Source organism: Raphanus sativus, chromosome 9 (assembly GCF_000801105.2).
Source record: "Raphanus sativus cultivar WK10039 chromosome 9, ASM80110v3, whole genome shotgun sequence".
Taxonomy (NCBI): Eukaryota; Viridiplantae; Streptophyta; class Magnoliopsida; order Brassicales; family Brassicaceae; genus Raphanus; species Raphanus sativus.
The window spans coordinates 22,854,496-22,874,814 of NC_079519.1; the positions used below are offsets into that span (position 1 = coordinate 22,854,496).

Here is a 20,319-nt window from a genome sequence, read left to right on the forward strand (position 1 = left end):
CAACCACTTTACAGTGGTTGTAGAGAAGGTCTCTCTAAATTGTCGTTGGCTGCTAGAATGATGAATATTAAAATTGATCACAATCTACCTGAAAGTTGCATGAATGAATGGGCAGACTTGTTCAAAGAGTATTTGCCGGAAGACAATGTGTCTGCTGATTCTTATTATGAGATTCAGAAACTGGTGTATAGTCTTGGGTTGCCTTCGGAGATGATAGATGTTTGCATCGACAACTGCATGATCTATTGGGGAAATGATGAGAAGTTAGAAGAATGTCGATTCTGCAAGAAGCCACGATTCAAGCCGCAAGGACGGGGACGTAATAGGGTACCGTACCAAAGGATGTGGTACCTACCAATTACAGACAGATTGAAAAGATTGTACCAATCAGAGCAGACTGCTGGAAAGATGAGATGGCATGCCGAGCATACTCAGATGGATGGTGAGATGACACATCCATCAGATGCAAGAGCCTGGAAACATTTTAACAAAGTATATCCGGAATTCGCTAGCAATATCCGGAATGTGTATCTCGGATTATGCACAGATGGATTTAGTCCATTCGGAATGTCAGGGAGACAATATTCATTGTGGCCAGTCTTTCTTACGCCATACAACCTGCCACCGGAGATGTGCATGCAACGGGAGTTGCTATTCTTGACCATATTAATACCTGGTCCATAACATCCTAAAAGGTCGCTGGATGTTTTCCTGCAACCACTGATAAAAGAGTTGAAGGATTTGTGGTCAACAGGGGAGAGGACGTATGACTGCTCAACGAAGACGAATTTCACGATGCGAGCGATGCTTTTGTAGACCATAAGTGACTTTCCTGCCTATGGGATGTTGTCGGGATGGACTACACATGGGAGATTAGCTTGTCCATATTGTAATGGAGCGACAGATGCGTTTCAACTGAAGAATGGGAGGAAGACAAGTTGGTTCGATTGTCATCGTAGATTTCTTCCCATTGGCCATCCGTACCGAAGAAACAAGACATTGTTTAGGCACAAAAGGGTTGTGAGAGACACTCCTCCTCCATATTTAACTGGAGAAGAAACTGAAAAGCAACTCGATTACTATGGAGCTTTGGAAACAGTTCCTCGTGGTGGTAATTGGCATGTTCCCCCTAATATGCCTGATTCTTACGGTGTTCATCACAACTGGCACAAGAAGAGTATATTTTGGGAGTTGCCATATTGGAAGGATCTTCTTCTGCGCCACAACCTTGATGTGATGCATATAGAGAAGAATTTCTTTGAGAACATCATGAATACAATATTGAATGTCCCGGGGAAGACAAAAGACAACATAAAATCAAGGTTAGACTTGCCGGATATTTGCTCAAGAAGCGAGTTACATATAAACAGCAATGGGCAAGTTCCTGTTCCGATATTCAGATTGTCTTCAGAAAAAAAGTCGGTGTTGTTCAACTGGGTAGCATCAGAAGTGAAATTCCCTGATGGGTATGTTTCAAATCTGTCTAGATGCGTTGAAAAGGGTCAAAAGTTCTCTGGGATGAAGAGTCATGACTGTCATGTCTTTATGCAACGACTACTTCCCTTTGCTTTTGCGGAGCTACTTCCTACAAACGTACATGAAGCACTTGCAGGTACTATATTTATTATTGCAGTTATTTTATATATAATGATTTAGTTTGAAATATATATGACTAATATGTGTATAATTGTTTTTGGAATATACAAGGCATTGGAGCATTTTTCAGGGATCTGAGCACCCGCACCCTTAAAGTAGAAGTCGTGGAACAGCTTCAAGAGAACATTCCCATCTTATTGTGCAACTTGGAGAAGATATTTCCTCCTGGGTTTTTTGACGTAATGGAGCATCTAGCTGTCCACCTTCCATATGAGGCATTGCTTCGTGGACCTGTACATTACGGATGGATGTATCAGTATGAGCGAGCCATGAAATATTTGAAGGGAAAAGCAAAGAACCTTGCAAAGGTTGAAGGTTCTATAATTGCTGGAAGTTTGACGGAAGAAACTTCTCACTTCACATCGTACTACTTTGCGTCAAAAGTACGTACTCGGAAAAGAGCTCCAAGGAGATATGATGATGGTGGTGTCGCGCCAACATACGCAGTTGCTGGTGTTCCAGACATCTTTAGCCAGATTGGGCGACTGGGTGGAAAATCAAAAGAGGTTTGGTGGTCGAGTGAAGAAGACGCTCATAGTGCACACACCTATATTCTACTTAATTGTGAGGATCCATTGATTCGTTATTTTGAAAGGTAACATAAATGGACACGTATATATAAATTAACACATATATATAATTGCCAAATATTAATTAATATAAAATGTGATTTTACAGCCTATTTGTTTCACAAGTCGAAGAAACATTTCCTGGTATATCCACAACTGACGTAGACAAAAGGAAAGATCAACACTTTATAAAGTGGTTGAAGAGTCAGGTATTAACTCAAACTCTTTATTCATAAATGATTTGTATTTTAACGTTCACTTTGTTTTTGCAGGTTGATTTTGACGACGATGCAGATTATCCTAAGTGGTTACATGAAGTAATTCAATCTCCACATGTAAAGGTCACCACTTCACAGATGTATTTCACACGAGGCTATACTTTTCACACATATGACTATGGTAGACAGCGGGCAACCAGTAACTATGGAATATGTGTGAAAGGGGAAACCGATTTCTACGGTATCTTGACAGAGATTATCGAAGTGGAATTTCCAGGGATATTGAAGCTGAAATGCGTCCTCTTCAAATGTGAGTGGTTCGACCCCGTCGTCAACAGAGGTGTTCGGTTTAACAAATTCGGTGTAGTTGATGTCAATGGTGGAAGAAGGTACAACAAATTCTTTATTTGGCATACATGAGCACAATAAGCTTACTTCTATGTTTTCTTTATTTTCAGGTACAACAAATTCGAGCCTTTCATCTTAGCTTCACAAGCAGATCAAGTTAGCTACCTTCCATACCCTCGGATGAGAGAATCGGGAATAAATTGGTTATCCGTGATCAAAGTTACACCTCGAGGACGAATCATAAGTGGAGAAGAACCACCATTGCAAGAAGAACAGATAAATGAAGTCGAGGAACCTGAACAACAAATTGATGACATTCTTCTCATTGATCCGCATAATCATGAGTATGAAGATCTTACCGACGATGGCACAGATGAAGCTGTTGAAGACGAGTTTAATGAAAATGATGATGTTTCTAGTGATGACGAAAATGTATCCGATTGATGTATTTGTGTTTTAATATGATTGATTTTCAGACTTAATGCATGTGATTCGATTATAAAAAAAAAATATTGAGTTTGAGGGTTTGAATGAAAAATAATAGATTGAGGTTTGGGATTGGAATATGAAGAGTAGAAGATAGGAAAGATGGTGTTTGTGGTTTGGGGTTTTTGATTTTAGAGGTTTAGAAAGAAAACCTCGTTAATTCCTCGTAATTTACGACGAAATAACAAGGAAAGTAGAAAAAAAGAAATACACGGGCCTCGTTAATTCCACGTAAGCACAAATCGTCGTAACGTCCTCGTAAGCTTACGTGGAATTAACGAGGCTTTCTTTTTTTTTTTAGTTCCTCGTTATTTCCTCGTAGGTTTACGAGGTTTTAACGAGATATGTTGTCTAAACCCCTAAACCCTAAACCCCAAACCCCATCTTTCTTATCTCTTTTGTCTAAATCCCAAACTCCAAACCCCATTAATAATTTTATAATTTTCAAAAGATTATATTTTTAAATCTTCAAAAGATTATATTTTCAAATCTTCAAATGATTATATTTTCAAATCTTCAAATGATTATATTTTCAAATCTTCAAATGATTATTTTCAAATCTTCAAATGATTATATTTAAATAAATAATTTGATTTTGTATAAGTTTTAATTAGGAAGAAGAGATTGATATTAGAAGTTAAAGAATTGTGATTATAAATTTTGAGGTTTGAAATGTTAAGAATGTTGAGGTTTGAGGTTTTGAATGAAAAATAAAAGATTGAGGTTTGGGATTGGAATATGAAGAGTAGAAGATAGGAAAGATGGTGTTTGTGGTTTGGGGTTTTTGATTTTAGAGGTTTAGAAAGAAAACCTCGTTAATTTACGACGAAATAACGAGGAAAGTAGAAAAAAAGAAATACACGGGCCTCGTTAATTCCACGTAAGCACAAATCGTCGTAACGACCTCGTAAGCTTACGTGGAATTAACGAGGCTTTCTTTTTTTTTTTAGTTCCTCGTTATTTCCTCGTAGGTTTACGAGGTTTTAACGAGATAAGTTGTCTAAACCCCTAAACCCTAAACCCCAAACCCCATCTTTCTTATCTATTTTGTCTAAATCCCAAACTCCAAACCCCATTAATAATTTTATAATTTTCAAAAGATTATATTTTTAAATCTTCAAAAGATTATATTTTTAAATCTTCAAAAGATTATATTTTCAAATCTTCAAATGATTATATTTTCAAATCTTCAAATGATTATATTTAAATAAATAATTTGATTTTGTATAAGTTTAAATTAGGAAGAAGAGATTGATATTAGAAGTTAAAGAATTGTGGTTATAAATTTTGAGGTTTGATATGTTATGAATATATAAAGTAGAATATAAGAAAGATGGGGTTTAAGGTTTGGGGTTTAGAGTTTAGAGGTTTAGAAAATAACCTCGTTAATAACTCGTAACTTACGAGGCATTTACGAGGGACAGAAAGACGGGCCTCGAAATTTCATCGTTTTATTTGGGACGGGCCTCGCAATTTCCTCGTAAGGTTACGAGGGTTTTACGAGGAACAAAAAGACGGGCCTCGCTAATTTATCGTTTAATTTGGGACGGGCCTCGCAATATCCTCGTAAGCTTACGAGGTTTTTACGAGGAAGAGGAACACGGGCCTCTTTAATTCCTCGTAAACTTACGAGGAAATTGCGAGACCTCCGTAACTTATATATACAACCTCACAAACCTCACACTTTCCATTCCTCCCAACTTCCTCTCCACTTCCTCCCCATTTCGTCTCCAACTCCTTTCCCATTCCTCTCTCCTCCGAAAATGGTAATTTCCTCGCCCCCTTTATTAGTTTAGACAATTTAGATAGGTGGTTAATTTAGGTGGTTAGTTTAGAGAATTTAGATAGGTTTACGGATTTTATGTTCGTTAGATAGATTATTAAATTATTGATGATAGCTTTTTAATTATTGATGATCATAATCTCAAAAAAATATATTTTTGCAGGTTCGCCAGCGCATGCTTTCTGCTCACTACAGGGAGATATTCGGTGAGCCTGGTAGTCAGTTAGACCCGCCAGGTTCTTCTTCAGGTGCCGGCGGTTCAGGTTCTTCGGATCAGGAGTCTGTTCCCGAGACTCAGCATTTCTTCCCTCCGATGCCTCCTCCGATGGCTCAGCCTCAGCCGATGCCTCAGCCGATGGCTCAGCCGATGGCTCAGCCGATGGCTCCTCCGATGGCTCCTCCGGTGCCTCCTCCGATGGCTCCTCCTGAGATCCCCGCCGCTGTTCATTCCAATCTCATGGTGCCACCTACTGTTCCCTTCTCGCAGTACACTGTCGAGGATATTCTCGGTATGCCAGGCAGAGCTGGTTTACCAATCATAGACCCCGACAGACCCGACGGGACTTTATGGTAAGTGTATTTTTTAAATAATTATTTTAATTTATAACTTCATTAAATAATTTAAATTTTCATTTTTTTCCAGGTTTGGGGTTGACAATTCCCTTGCGACAGATGTAACCGAGACGATTAAAGGTTACTTCTCCATGGCGCATCCAAACTGGAAATTGACGCCGATCTACATCCGAAAGACGTGGTTCAAGATTTACGCTGTAAGTAATTCTATTAATTAAATTTTTTTTTTATTAACTAATTATTAAATTTTTTTTGCAGCAAAAGTATCATTGGTCCATCGGGGTCAGTGAGAGAGTGAGGAAGGCGTTTTACGAAAAGGCGCAAGTTCGCTTGTCGGACACGGTTTGCAACTGGAAGGGTGCCTGGATCGTCAAGGGGTACACCCGTGGCAAACCCGCTGAGCTTACCACGGATGTTTGGGATGGCCTCATCCGTTACTGGAAGGATCCTAACTCCATTAGGATCGCAAACATTTGTGCTGCCGCCCGTAACACGGTAGACGAGCACGGTAACGGCCCGATGCTACATTCTACGGGCCAAAAACCACATGCCGGTGTCCGTTTGAAAATGGTACGTAATTAAATATTTAATTATTATTTTTAATATAATTAAATATATTTCTAACAATTTTCTTAAATGTTTTTAGGCCAAAGAGTTGGGACGTCTCCCGACTCTTCCGGAACTTTACGAGCGGACCCACAAAAACAAGGCGGGCCAGTTTTTAGATGGCAAGTCCGAGCAAATCTACAACAACGTAATTGCTCGGGTTGAGGAGCGCCAGACTCAGCTGACTCAGCAGTCCGGCGACGGATTACCAGTTACCTTATCCACAACTGAAGTGGATAAGATTTACGAGGAGGTAAATTTTTTAACATTATATCTTTTTAATTATTAATTGATTAAATTTACCTTTTAAATTTAACTAACAAATATAATTTTTTGGTTTTTAAGGTTGTCCCTAAGAAAAAGGGACGTACGTTGGGGATCGGTTCCGTCAATGATGTCCCGAGAGCGACATCATCTTATGCTCAGAGACAGACCGAAGAAGTCACTCAGTTGCGTTCCGAGCTGGGCGCGACCAAGAGCCGTGTGAGTGGACTCGAAGCCTTCATCGACGTTATAGCGTCCACAAATCCGGAATGGGAAGCTTTGTTGAGGAACATGAAACAACAAAATCCCATTCCAGGCGAGTCATCGGGCACACATAACGAGGAGGATGTTACGAGGAGGAGCGAGGAATTCTACGAGGCGATGAACGAGCCTTAGTTTTTTTAGTTTTTTTAGTTTTTTTTTCGGTTTATGTATTATAAAATCCAAAACTTAATTATATATAAAATATTTTGTTGCTTTTGAATTTTATTTAAAATTTATTTATAAATCCAATATTTGAATACTTTTATTTTGTTAAATTAATAATTATTATATTTATCAAATAATATTTTATTAATTCGAAAAATGGAAGTCTACGAGTTATTTACGACGAAAAGGTTTCCGAGGAATTTACGAGGAAATGCTTTCGAGGTTTTTACGAGGAAAGTCTTTCGAGGTCTTTACGAGGAAAAGCTTTCGAGGTTTTTACGAGGAAAACCTTTCAACGATTCTACATCGATTTTACGAGGAAATCCTTTCAAGGATATTACATCGAATTTACGAGGATATGATTTCAAGGATCTTACGTGTAACTAACGACGCGTGTTTCGCGTGGTTTGTACGAGGAAACTCGGCGAGTGATTTACGAGGAAATGGGGCGAGGAACTTACGACGAAATATTAACTTCGTCTTTACGAGGAAATAAAAAACTCGCTATTCTACGAGGAAATGGCGACGAATCCTTTGTTACGACGGACGATAAACGACGAAAGACTTTTCCTCGTTAATTCCTCGTAAACATCCTTTTACGAGGAATTAACGAGGAAAATGGCCCTCGTTAATTATTTGTTTTCTTGTAGTGTCACCCTTGATTACGGCCAAATTTATAAGAGATGGAGGGACCAAGTCCAGCTTTATATCAATCTCCAAGATGCATCTACAAAAGTTCAACATTTCTATATAAAAAAAGAGAAAACCATTTCAAAATGTGATCATTCACTCACACTACTCACCTTAAGTAACTCTTTTCTGGAGACACCTTTTGTATAGCAACTCCACCTACTAAATCAACCTTCACAGCATCCGCTGCTTCATATACACCATTCTTTTCGAAGTTCTCTACTTCTGGTGCTGAGATTGTCGAGCGCGGGGTGATTGTGCTAAACATAACATGGTATATCTTTTTTGGTTTATATAGTTGGTCACGAACGCTGATCGGTGATGTGATTACAGACAGTGTCATATTTTTTCGTATATTGTTTCTCCGGATTTATTTGTATAGATTGCATCCAAATATTTTGTAGAAACTCACAAATTTGTATTCGGAAACTGAAAACAGATAAACGCATATTTCAACTGGTTTTTATTTCAAAAAAAAAAAAATTGTGCTCACAGGATTTACAATACCAAGTTGATCCATATAATTCAATATGATCAATGGGTCTTTAGTAATAAATACATTAAGTTCAGCATACATTGTATGAGGAGCCTCCACTTGTCAAAGAGGCTTTCTTCGCTTCTGCACCTTATTTATTAATCAACCTCTAAACAGCTCTCTCGACCTTTCCTCTTTCTACTTCACTTTCCAGCTGACTCCCTATTTCCCAAACACGTACTATGTATGCTGGGTTTACCTTCTGCTCGCTTTGGAAAGGTATACAAATCAGTGGAACTCCTTTCACATTGCTCCAGAAGCCTCCCACTGCAGGATGTCTTAGTACTTCTATTTTCTGTGCACATTTCACAATATATCATCTTTCTGAGACAATTGTACTGACTTCATTTGGCAATGTCTCTATCCCGGCTGATCCAAGGATAGAGCCTGGTGGAACGACCCATAGAAAAGGTTGGTTATTACACATCCCCCAAGCCATCTCCACATCTTCCTTGCTTTCCATTTGAGCTACAATTCTCACACTTAGTATTTTTAAAGTCTATCAATGACTGACCTCGATTTCACATGGAGAATTTTTTATTTATTTTAATACTGACCTGGTCGCTGGATCTATACAGATAGGTATGAGGATCACCAATTGTCACAAGTTCTTTCTTTTCAATGCCCCAAGGTTTCAACACGTGTAAGAACCTCTCTCGCTGCACCCAAGCTAGGTGTTGTTTCAATGGCGGGGATGGTGGTGTCAATGTAGAACTTGGTCCTGAGAGGAGTTCAGATGGAGGTTACCTGAAAAAGAGTAAGTGTTGTCTTAGTTTAGGTTACAAATGAGGAATATGTGCTGAGAGGACTATATTTTGAGCAGAAGATTTAACATAAATACTAGATTTTGACCCGCGCTTTCAAAGCGCGGGTTTATGTTTGGTGAAAATTTTATATAATCATATTTATATAATCTGTCTTGTATATGCATTTATATAACCCGTCTCATATATGTGTTTTATATCCGGGTTTATGTTCGGTTAAAACTATATTGTACATGTATTTTTAGGTTTTTAATTTTGAATTAGATATTTTAAATATAAATCAATATAACAGTTTTATAGTTTTGATCGGTGTTTTGAAACCCGACTCGGACCTGCGGTTGAACGAATTACCGGTTTGTAACCCGGTATTTTTAATATTGTGATTTTTTCTAATGATAAGACAAATTCGGTGATCATAAGTTGGAAATTTGTTTAAAATATATTTATATTTTTCAAAATCGTTCTAAATGATAATGATTGTTGTCAAAATTAATAATTTTAGAATTAGAAAACCGGTGGTTAATAATAGTATCAAACATGGAAATAATCGATGCAGTATCAAACAAAGAAATAATCGCAGGCCGAAATTAAATTAGGAAACCGGTGATTAATGACAAACCAAAAAATAATTAAGAAGAAACTGGCGCAGAATGTCCAGAATACCCTTAATGAATACAAAAGAAAGATTCTTTGATAAGGGTAAAAAGAGTAAAAATCCAAAACATGCTTGTACTTTAATAGTATAGATATACTCAAAGTCAAAATTAAATATATACTCAAAGTCAAAATTTGTTTAATTTTTTTTTAATTATGACGAATAAGGGAATAAGTGAAAATCAAAGCTACAAAATGTTTGATGAGGGCTGAGGGGTCAATGAGAAAACAGACCATAGATCGATTAGTTGCGGTGACGTTGTAAAGAGCGGAACCTTGGACACCTTATTTGGCATACAACATCTACAAAAGAAAAAAAAATCTCAGACGCGTATATAAATGTAAGTGATTGTTTTTCTGTAGACTTGTGAAGCAAAATATGGACCAATGCCGTTCTAAATTAGTTTTTGCTAAACCTTAGAGGTGGTCGAGCTCTCTCAGCATGAACTTCTGAAGGTAAATGACAGGGGCAGCGGTAAGGACTTCATGAACAGTGGTGGGGGGATGAAACAGATAACAAAAGGATGATCCGTAATCTTGTATATATTTGTGCATCGCTCGACGTCAAACCGATCAACTTTGATGATCTTACCGGTTCGTAGAGAAGCACCGTACTGATGGCATGAGCAGCAGGGATAAACCCATGAAAAAAGGAATTCTGCACAGCCATAGATGAGGGTCAAGTCGTTAGAAGATCACAAACAACATAAAAGAGTTTTTTGGTTATTATATTTTTTCAGTCTGAGATCAAGAAACTGTTAGGAAAATCAATGATTTTTGTTTCCATTATGAAAGCAAAACATGACTGAAACCATAGAATAACAGAGATATACATATTAACTTCCCCACTCACCTTGTGTACATGGTGAAGAATGCAGCTCTCATGAGGTACAAAGTCCATAGCAGCTTCTAACTCACAAGCTGAATACAAAATAAAGAAGTTCGTTAAAAATGGTTCACAATCAGTGCTGCATCACAGAACCAGATTAAACTATATGTAGGTCGCTTACTGAAACACAAATTCTGCATCAAATATTTCCAATCACGTATAGAAACCAAATCATAAGCGGCTTTTTATCTAAACTTAACATCCTGCAATCTAAAGGATTCCATCAGCACACCAAAGGCTTCAGCTTTTTAATACATGACTTAAACTGTCAAGGAATCATGCTTATATACTTTTTCTTAATCATGCTACCCCACAGTGAATTGGAACTTTGTTTTGCTAAGACAATTGTAACAATTGACAAACGACCGAGCAGATTTTTTTTTTTTTCTTTGGTTCATGAACAGATCAGACGAAGGGGATTTCATCAAATCAAAACTCTCATCACAAAACAATCACTACACAGAAGCGTGTTTTTTTCTGTCAATGATTCAAACGTGTATTCAATGAGACAGAGTTATATTAATCAAATAAGTAAAAGCAAAATAGAAGGTTAAAAATGTACCTGAGGGCGCTGAAGCTGATCTCCTTCTTTTCTATGAATCAGCAGCATCAGCTTCTCTCTTCCTCTTCTCATCAACATCATCTCAAGACCAATTAGGAGCCTTTCAGATTCGGTCTTCTTCAGCTCGCCTCAGGGAAGAATGTCGTTGAAGAAGAGAATAGAATAGCCGGAGCCGTTGATGAATGTGCAACCATCAGGGTTTTTTTAGCTTCTCTTTTGAGTATGGGTCAAGAGGGAAAACCCTCTGAAATATAAAATCCCAAAGGTGCTATTTATAAAGGATCCTAGATGAAGCAAACGCAAAAGATCTTTAGAAATCGGAAGGAGAAACCGAAGAGACACCATTAACTCCATGATTAAAGAGCATTAGGTGTGGGAAGAGGATTGATCGATTTTGAAAAGGATGAAGAACGAAGGTAAGAAGAGGAAGGGTCTCGCAAAAGAAAAACGGTAGGAAATGGTTGTGGGCTTTGGAAAATTATGAATGGACAAATGGCCTGTTGTAAAATCAGGAAGTCCAGATACACAAACTCTTGTCCGACGTGGCCACTTACCTCCACTGCTATTGGTCGATTAAATTAAGTGACGTGACTGTTCTCGTAGAGCTCCGTATCTTCCTTTTAGTAGTGTAATAATAATAGATTTCCATTTGAATCAATCAGAACGCTGCGTTTTAATGTTTTTATACGTTAAGGAAAACCTTTTGAAGCACTTTTTACTCGTTACTGGTTTGATTAGCCTTTTCAATGACCGTTTTAATTAAAACGCACCGTTTAGTTCTCTGTTTACTGTGTTTTTCTTTATGGGTAATGTAGTTTCTCTAATGGGGTATTGAATTCAAACTTATCTTCACAATTTTAATTGCTGAGCCGATGTGTCAATGTGGGTTCGTAGTGTAACGCTGATGATTTTGAACTGTTTATACGATGAAGGATACTTGGCTCTTGTATCACTTCTTATGCCTAGTAAATCATCTTGCATCTTCTGTGTTAATGATATTTTGATACTTGGCTCTTGTATCACTTATTTTTCGTCCGAGTAATCGTTTGTGTGTTGAAGATATTTTATCTGTTTTGTTTTCATTTTTTTTGCAGGCTGCTGGCGCTTTGCCCATTAAAATTGTTTGAGTCTTACATGTGGACTGTTTGAGTTCCTGTCAGTTTCTTTCCAACATTTTTTTCCGTTTGTTTAGTAATACTTGTCTTGGTAGTCTAAGTTTGTCACCACCATTTCTTTCATGATTTCATCTATTCTTCCCTTTTTTTCTAATTATAAAGTATATATCACAGATAGTGTTTCAAATCATTGGTCCTCTCTGTGTTCCTTAAAACAAGCATTGAATACTGTTGCCTATGTCTCATATCTGTTGAATTGGTGAATATTTCAGGAAAGAGGCCAAGAGACTTGTTGAATCCATCAATTGCAGATTCAAGATTTTGTTGTAACTCAATTGATGGTGTTCCGGAAAAAAACAGTGCCATGCCTTAGGTTGATCCCGTTCCCTTGAACTCTATATGGATCCGGAGGCATCATCCATAAGTTGGGGTGAAGGTAAAAAAAGTAGCGCTTATGTCCAAGGAGGATATTCCACCTAGCATCAGTAATTCAGACAAATCCTTTGTTGAGAATATATATTTTTCCTGTTGCGTAAAGAAGAGACATTTGTAGGCCAGGTGAAATAAATGGAATGGATCATGCAGATACAAGATTCTTCTGTGCTGATCTGGTACTAACTGAAGATTCTCTCTCACTTGTTATCCTATTGTATTTTGTAATTTTGTAATCTCATTTTCTATCTCTGTGCACAGGTCTTTGTTGAAAGGAGGGGTTTTGATTCTTACAACATGGTTAAGTCAAGCTGCAAAGGAGGAAGAGCAAATAAGTGTCTTACTTCTAATCCTGAAGGTACTAGATTTATTTACTTGCCATTGTATTGTTGTAATGCAATCTCACTGTGTTGAAGTATAAATAATTGGCACTTAGAACGCAGGTTCTTTGTAATTGGTATCTTCTGAGAATATGTCAGCAATATTGCATTTGATGAATATGGTAAAACTGCTTGATTTGATAAAAACTGGTACACAAAATTCAAGCAGAATCTCATATAAGGAGGTTGAAGAAAGAGTTGAAGGTTCCAGGACTCCATCAACCAATCCTGGAATGGTGAGTTTTCTGTGATGCACACCCTCAAAGTCCACCTTGGACATTAATGAATTAATGAATCAGATGATAATTAATGTTTACTGATTTTCTTATTCTGTTTGTGAAGTAAGTTTTGTCATTCCATTTTTGCAGAGAGGGATTGGACATTAATGAATCAGATGTGATTTGGAATCCATTTTCAAGGCAAAACCACTTTGGTGGCCCTGCTGCTAGAATGAGTAAAGCTTCCTGTTTCTTCAATGCAATGGCAAGCATCAAACGAACAATCCCTCTCTCTACATACACCCATCAGCATGTAACTCACACACACAGAAAGACAAGAACAACCACCTATGCAACCTAGACTAGTTCATACACAGAAAGGGAACCATTAGGACAAATGGGTACAGCTACATCAGCTTCATGGAGGTGCCATGCAGATAAATAAATAACTACTACACACCACAAGCAAATGGGATTGCGTCAGCTTCTTCTTCCAACCAAGGGAAGGGAACGAGCAGTAGTAATAATCCAGGATTTGAATCATCGAGTCCTGATCATAGCCTAAGTAGGAAACAGCAACAACACCGATATAGGAAAATATGATTCGTCTTCTCATAATTATTGGAACCAACCCAGAAGATGGCCTTGAAACGTTAATTATGATAAGACGTTGGTTCTTTCAATATCCGTTACTTATGTTCACACATTTAATTAGCATCAGAGATCATAAACCTTTAAAAAGAAAGAAATGGGATAAAGGTCAATTGCAATGTGTTAATTGGCCTCGGTTACTGAACCGGAACATCGGTGATTTGGTGAAGACGGTGAGAGCGTACTACATTCGCTACGACAAGATGGTGATGAATTAACCTACAAGTTTAATTCATCTAATTGCCAAAAGTGATTGACAAAAGACAAAATAAAAGTTGGAAGACCAATTATTCAGCTAGTCTCTTGTAGTAAATGATTGAAGAACAATAAAAAAGATTGATGAATGAGAGAAGAGCCAAGCGATCAGATAATTGTAGTCTGAGTTTTGGTCGACAGAATAAATTAATATTTCCGAATTTAACCTTTATCATCATTCCATTGGCTCTTTCTCATGGGAAACTCAAACAAAAAGGAAAATAAAAAAAATTGTAATGGAAGAAGGCTCAGAAGGATCCATTGGTGAATTTTCTAATCAGAGTTTTACTCATAAAATAGGTAGATTTTTCATCATCACTGCCTTCACTTCCAAACACTAACTACTACTACAAAATCAATGATCAAAAGATTGAAAGAAATCCCGAAATTTGAAAAAGAAAATTGAAAAAAATCAAAGAAAATTTGAAACATGAGAGTGGAGAAGGAGAACGGTTACTAGGGGACATATATACAACGATGGAAGTAGCTAGCTAGGGTTTACGTTAGGGAATTATTGAGTTGGGCCCAATGGGTTTTCCCCAAATCAACAGTATGGGCCTTGTGAATTGTTTCATATTCGGCCTATTAAAGTTTCAGGTATGACCTGGCGTTTTTATTGCTTAAACCGAGTTAATCAAATCTTACAAATTATCCGAATTTTAACCAAATTAGTCTGATTAAAAATTTTGGTTTTGTATTAAAATCAAACTTATCAAATTTAATAAAATAATTCGATATTTTAACTAAGTAAAACTAAGTGGGGGTTATTGGTTCTAGTATTTTAATGGATTTAGAAATTTCAACAGATTTGGAATTTTTTGATAAATCCACTGATTGTAAAATCAAATAAATGGATTTCATAAGAATTCAAATAAGATTTCAAAATCAAGTAAGTAGATTTATTATAAATCAACCAAATGGATTTACGAGAGATGAGACCAGCTTATTAGTATTGTATTTGTTTGAATTCAATATGAGAAGAAAGATGTATATTCTATAGGCTCAAAAAAACATTTTGGAGGAAAGAAATCAAAGAAACATTTAAATAACAATAATCATTTGATATAACAGAGAAGAAACTAAAGTAGCAATAATCATCTACTACTCATGAAATAATTAATGACAGAAACAAACAAGAAATTAAGGAATTTCTCTCTACCTCTCTCTTTGAAGTTTTTAAAATGTTTAAACAGAAGATGGTTAACGTGCAAGACGCTGAGTCGCTGACGTTAATGATTATCTTCGTTTTAAACAGTGAGCTGTCAATCTTTATTTTTAGATTCATAGTGGATTGTTTGAACTACAATCTCCTTTCTGTATTTTATCTGGGAAATTTAACTTTTCCAATGCAGAGAGTGTTATTGATTAGCTCATTTCAAATTCAGAAAGTGTTGTATATTGAAAGAAAATCAAGCACTACAAAAGTTAACAAAGGCAGCAAAAACTTGAAAAATTGCGGTCAGTTTACTTAACATGTAATTTTACGTACAACTTTCATCCTATTATTCAGGATGTCATGATAAAGTTGGATGGAGAAGAGCTTAATGTGTTCTGACGAGGTTGTAGCTGTAGGTGGTGTGGGGTTCATGACTTCGTGAACAGAAAATAAATTGTGATGTTGAGAAATTTTTTTTAAAAGTCAATATTACAAATCTAAGAGAAATAACAAGGTTTACCTTTGTATTTGTTCCTTTGTATTTTGAGAGTAAAACCCCTTACAAATCCATTGAAATATAGTTTCAAATCAAATCCTTAAATAAATTCTTGTTATTGAATAACACTTGATTTCAAAATCTATTTTAAAATCATATAACCAATAACACTTGATTTGCATATAGATTTTAAAATCATAAAACCAATAACACTTGATTTGGTTTGGATTTCTAAATCCACTAAAATATACAAACCAATAACACCCTCTAAAATCTAATTGAAATTTTAAATCTTCGGTTTAGTTTGGTATAACTTTTAGAAAATCGAGTTTTGTTTTGTTCAGTTTAATAATATTTTATGGAAAACCGAACTAACCGAAAATCGAATCAACCAAACCAGACCAACAATATTGAACCGAACTCCATCCCTACGTGAAAGTGAGTGGTTGGAGGAAAATAAAACAACGCAACAAGTCTAGCTAGAGACCTTATCATCAACTCATCATCATCATCAAAAACCATCCAACATGCCAAGTAGGAGTTTTGAAGAGGACAAGGAACAATGGCGAAGTCACTCCTTTGTTCTTCAGCGCTAACCTCATTCTTCTCCTCCACTCTCTCTTCATCAACTTCTTCCAGGAACAACCAAATCGCATGCTCAGGAAACATCAAGAACCAGACACCGTCTCTGTCATGGAACAGACGAGAGTTGTCGCTTGGTTTTATGAGCAGCTTTCTCGCGGTTGGTCTCGTTGGTAACGACAGAAGAAGCAGCGACGCGAATGCAGCGATTCTCGAAGCTGATGACGATGAAGAGCTTCTGGAGAAAGTGAAGCAAGACCGGAAAAAGAGGATTGAGAGACAAGCTGTTCTTAACTCTGCTGTTAAAGAAAAGGGTACTTCTTGTAATCTTTGTCTCTGTGTCTGCATTGCAAAAACTTGTTATGTTGTGTCTATGTGTTGTTGGTTAGAAAATTGCAAACTTTGGGTTGTGTTTAGAAAAAAGTTACAAACTTTGAAGCTACTTCATTGTGATATTAATTGGTTTATTCACCTAAAAGCATTTAGTGTGTGTGTTGTGTTGCAGGGTATTTGCAGGATCTTGTTTACAATTTAAGCAAAGTAGGACAAGCCATTGAGAACAATGATCTACCAGCTGCAGGTTTGGTTTTGGGGAATGGCAGTGATACCGAATGGGTCAAAACAGCTAACTTGGCTTTCACAAAGGTCCATATCTCTCTTTACAGAAGTTCAAGACTTTGTGTTAATGGTTTGGTTACTTAATGTTGAAGCTTTCTCCTTTGTGTTCTTATGACAGTTGAGTGCAAGTCCAGAAGAGAATACAGAGGTGGAAACATTTAATTCATCTTTAGCTTCTCTTGTTACATCAGGTTCGTTCTTATTCTTCTTTAACTTCACCATTCACAACAAACATATATTATCTATCCATTTAAACCATATTAAAGATGTTTTTGAAACGTGTTTACGCAGTGAACAAGAACGATCTAGAGTCATCTAAGCTCGCGTTCGTGTCATCGGCTAGTGCACTTGAGAAATGGTCGAGCTTGACTGGTCTTTTAGGACAGCTCAAGGGCATCTGATAGGCTGCCTACCATTTGTCTACTTTTGTTTGTAATTTTCTGAAGATTGTCAACAAAAGAAAGAATATCCTTTGAAAGTTATATCCTCTTAACATCTTTGGCTATCATTCTTTATACATTTGTTCGTACTTGCCTTGCATTAGCAAACTTTTTTTAAGAATTAAAAAGACAACAAGATTTGAATGCTAATTAAAAAAAGATATTTAAACCAAACAATTTTAATTATAAAATTATTAATGTATATTGATGATTTTACATCAAATAATTTTATCATCTTATGTTTGTGCCAATACTAAATAGTTTCAGGAAAATTCATATGTTAAAGCTTTATTTCTATTGTTCAAAAGATGTAATTTTAATCTTCATAAATAATTTTAATTTATTATTGTAAAAATATCAATGAACTATTATTTAAAGTTTAAACCACCAGATTGAAAGGTTTTCCACAGGTCACCACAGGAAAGGGTTTATAATTAGTTATATTTTGGTTACTATAATTCAAAAATCAGAAAAATCTTAACCAAAACCGGATTGAACATGTACCGTTGTCCTACCGAATTTTACATCAATAGAACCCCCATTAACGGACAAAGCATGCCGATTTAAAGCATATCAAAACTACCTGAACCCGGTAGCAACCAAGGAATGTGATGTTAGTACTAGATAGCTTGAGTCACATGGCTGTTAGTACGTACGTCCTTGTTTTGATCTTTTCTCTAATGACATTGAATGCTTTATTAAAAAACTATACCCCATAACCAGATGAATGTAAAAACAAACAAATATTCAAACGTTTTCAACTTTGAATAAATCATCCTAAGAAGACAAGTCAATATTGGTTTGCGACGGTCTTGTAAATGCATCATTTATCTGTTTTAACAATATATTAAACATTGATGACAATACTTGAAATGCTCTGTTTTTAACAGTATAAATACCATCACTACTTGTGTTTTGATTCCATCACCTTCAGCTTCAACATCAAACACATCACATCGAGTCTCTTTCTCTCCCAGTCTTCAAATAGTTTCTTAGTAACCAAACTAATGGCTGGTATCAAGGTTTTTGGAAACGCTGCTTCCATTTCCACCAGGAGAGTCCTCCTCGCCCTCCACGAGAAGAACCTCGACTTTGAGCTCGTTAATGTTGAGCTCAAGGACGGTGAGCACAAGAAAGAGCCTTTCCTCTCCCGCAACGTAAGTATATCTATATATGTGTTGCTCTAAGACGAGACCAACCATTTCAATGAATTTTTTGCGTTTGTTTGATACTGCAGCCTTTTGGTAAAGTCCCAGCCTTTGAAGATGGAGACCTCAAGCTCTTCGGTAAGAACGTTTTCGTGCACCAGCTCTTTGGTTAAGGTCGATATGATTTTCAAACAAATTTTATTTTGGGTAAATTCTACAAGATTTATGTCAGACCGGACTAACCGCAAACCAAACTAAACCGAACTAACCACATGCATAGAAAAGAAAAGTTCACTAACATAATTTGGTTTTTTTGTGTAGAATCAAGAGCTATTACTCAGTACATAGCTCACCGATACGAAGGCCAAGGAACCAACCTTCTCCCAGCCGACTACAAGAACCCAGCCCACTATGCGATCATGGCCATTGGATTGGAAGTAGAAGCTCACCAGTTCGACCCGGTGGCTTCAAAGCTTGCTTGGGAGCAAGTGTTCAAGAACTTCTATGGCTTGACCACAGACAAAGCCGTTGTTGCAGAAGAAGAGGCCAAGTTAGCCAAGGTCCTTGATGTCTACGAGGCTAGGCTCAAGGAGTTCAAGTATTTGGCTGGTGAAACTTTTACTCTGACAGATCTTCACCACATTCCTGTGATTCAATACTTGCTTGGAACTCCCACCAAGAAGCTTTTCACCGAGCGTCCACGTGTCAACGAGTGGGTGGCTGAGATCACCAAGAGGCCAGCTTCCCAGAAGATCCTCCAGTGAGAAACATAATGGTCCTGCTTCAGTCACAATAATATAGTCGAGAGAAAATAAGTGGCTGCCTGTTGTGTCCTGTTTTTGTTCTCAGTTGTGTGTGTGTTCTTGAGAGATCTTTGTTGAATCAAAAACTATGTATCTAATTTTCAAACCCTCTTTAATAAAACAACATATTTAGTTTTATGGTACATTGATTGTGATGCCTTAACTACAAAGTTACTGATTAGTGAGAATAGTATAGGAAGACTTTTAATGCAAGTTTGATTGACCTAAGACTTTGGACGTTCTTATCCTTTAAATGTCTCATCGCTTTGTCTGAAATGACATGTAAAAGATCGTCTTTAGCTTCAGACAAAACAAAAGACACATAAGATTTCTGGAATTATTTACATAAGATTAGTTAAGAGGCTTTCTTCACCGCCTTAAGATGCTAGATGAAGCAAGCTGGTCTTTTGTCTCTAATGGGTTTGCTCAACTCGTTCCTCACTTTCTTGACTTTACAACTACTAAATGAATTGGGGGCAAACACATATACTATTTGCCTCTGGTCATCCCCATAGTTAAGAGGCTTTTGAAAGCTCATGTACCATTAGTACTATATTTTACATAAATCTCAATTTATCAAAGTGAGTAAAAAACATGAACTAAATCGAGTAATAATAAAGATCCTTCGCCAGCATTCATCAGTAGAGAGAGTTTCTGACGTATTCAGCACATGATGTACTTGTCAAAACCTTCAGGGAGTAGCACAAAGCAACAACTATGGTTTCCAAGTTTGACCATTCGGGAGAACCTTCACTCACTACCGATTCTACACATTGGGTGATTATCAACAAGAGTAACTGGATTCATCAAAGGCTATGTGATTTTCCTATGCTAAACACGATGGAGATGACTCGATCATTATACAATCTTATGAGCTTGGAAGGTGTTATGTAAAATAATATTTTTTTCTAAAATAATAATTTTTCGTAGTAGTATTTATCTAAAATAATAATTTTATTATTTTGTTAATCAATTTTGAGAATTTATATAAATAATATT

General features: G+C 36.7%; 3 protein-coding genes, 1 long non-coding RNA gene and 2 other non-coding genes across 7 annotated transcripts; 3 read left to right on the top strand and 3 right to left on the bottom strand.

The window, feature by feature from the left end:
• The first annotated feature begins 808 nt into the window (after positions 1–808).
• LOC130499455 (uncharacterized) lies at positions 809–3,273 on the top strand. The gene is made up of 3 exons (XM_056993537.1): positions 809–1,612; positions 1,708–2,251; positions 2,902–3,273. Exons 1-3 carry the CDS (start codon positions 844–846, stop codon positions 3,233–3,235), a joined length of 1,647 nt encoding a protein of 548 aa, XP_056849517.1. The 5' UTR covers positions 809–843; the 3' UTR covers positions 3,236–3,273.
• A 4,795-nt stretch (positions 3,274–8,068) lies between these two features.
• On the bottom strand, positions 8,069–11,480 carry LOC108825975 (uncharacterized). 2 transcript variants are annotated; one of them, XR_001945337.2, is made up of 6 exons: positions 11,027–11,480; positions 10,429–10,496; positions 9,992–10,233; positions 9,810–9,878; positions 8,715–8,904; positions 8,069–8,625 (listed from the first exon to the last, which is right to left on the bottom strand). It is a non-coding gene; the product is annotated as an uncharacterized LOC108825975 (long non-coding RNA). The 2 variants fall into 2 exon arrangements; XR_001945336.2 differs by having other exon boundaries at positions 8,069–8,639.
• A 2,699-nt stretch (positions 11,481–14,179) lies between these two features.
• Positions 14,180–14,263, bottom strand: LOC130500540 (small nucleolar RNA Z155). Its single transcript, XR_008939161.1, has one exon. It is a non-coding gene; the product is annotated as a small nucleolar RNA Z155 (small nucleolar RNA).
• A 55-nt stretch (positions 14,264–14,318) lies between these two features.
• LOC130500531 (small nucleolar RNA R41) lies at positions 14,319–14,405 on the bottom strand. The gene has a single exon (XR_008939152.1). It is a non-coding gene; the product is annotated as a small nucleolar RNA R41 (small nucleolar RNA).
• Positions 14,406–16,224: 1,819 nt separating this feature from the next.
• Positions 16,225–17,426, top strand: LOC108824230 (thylakoid lumenal 16.5 kDa protein, chloroplastic). Its single transcript, XM_018597605.2, has 4 exons — positions 16,225–16,625; positions 16,817–16,956; positions 17,048–17,120; positions 17,221–17,426. Exons 1-4 carry the CDS (start codon positions 16,292–16,294, stop codon positions 17,328–17,330), a joined length of 657 nt encoding a protein of 218 aa, XP_018453107.2. The 5' UTR covers positions 16,225–16,291; the 3' UTR covers positions 17,331–17,426.
• Positions 17,427–18,275: 849 nt separating this feature from the next.
• LOC108826124 (glutathione S-transferase F3) lies at positions 18,276–19,458 on the top strand. The gene is made up of 3 exons (XM_018599501.2): positions 18,276–18,526; positions 18,607–18,655; positions 18,839–19,458. The coding sequence occupies exons 1-3, from the start codon at positions 18,377–18,379 to the stop codon at positions 19,279–19,281; spliced, it is 642 nt and encodes a 213-aa protein (XP_018455003.1). The 5' UTR covers positions 18,276–18,376; the 3' UTR covers positions 19,282–19,458.
• The last annotated feature ends 861 nt before the right edge of the window (positions 19,459–20,319 follow it).

Bases quoted from the DNA above. Each gene is read 5' to 3' on its own strand.
- LOC130499455 (XM_056993537.1), top strand. From the start codon at position 844: ATGTTGTCGGGATGGACTACACATGGGAGATTAGCTTGTCCATATTGT. The intron at 1,613-1,707 runs GTACTATATTTA...GGAATATACAAG, and splicing joins CGTACATGAAGCACTTGCAG to GCATTGGAGCATTTTTCAGG. The intron at 2,252-2,901 runs GTAACATAAATG...CTTTATTTTCAG, and splicing joins TTGATTCGTTATTTTGAAAG to GTACAACAAATTCGAGCCTT.
- LOC108824230 (XM_018597605.2), top strand. From the start codon at position 16,292: ATGGCGAAGTCACTCCTTTGTTCTTCAGCGCTAACCTCATTCTTCTCC. The intron at 16,626-16,816 runs GTACTTCTTGTA...GTTGTGTTGCAG, and splicing joins CTCTGCTGTTAAAGAAAAGG to GGTATTTGCAGGATCTTGTT. The intron at 16,957-17,047 runs GTCCATATCTCT...TTCTTATGACAG, and splicing joins CTAACTTGGCTTTCACAAAG to TTGAGTGCAAGTCCAGAAGA.
- LOC108826124 (XM_018599501.2), top strand. From the start codon at position 18,377: ATGGCTGGTATCAAGGTTTTTGGAAACGCTGCTTCCATTTCCACCAGG. The intron at 18,527-18,606 runs GTAAGTATATCT...TTGATACTGCAG, and splicing joins AGCCTTTCCTCTCCCGCAAC to CCTTTTGGTAAAGTCCCAGC. The intron at 18,656-18,838 runs GTAAGAACGTTT...TTTTTTGTGTAG, and splicing joins TGGAGACCTCAAGCTCTTCG to AATCAAGAGCTATTACTCAG.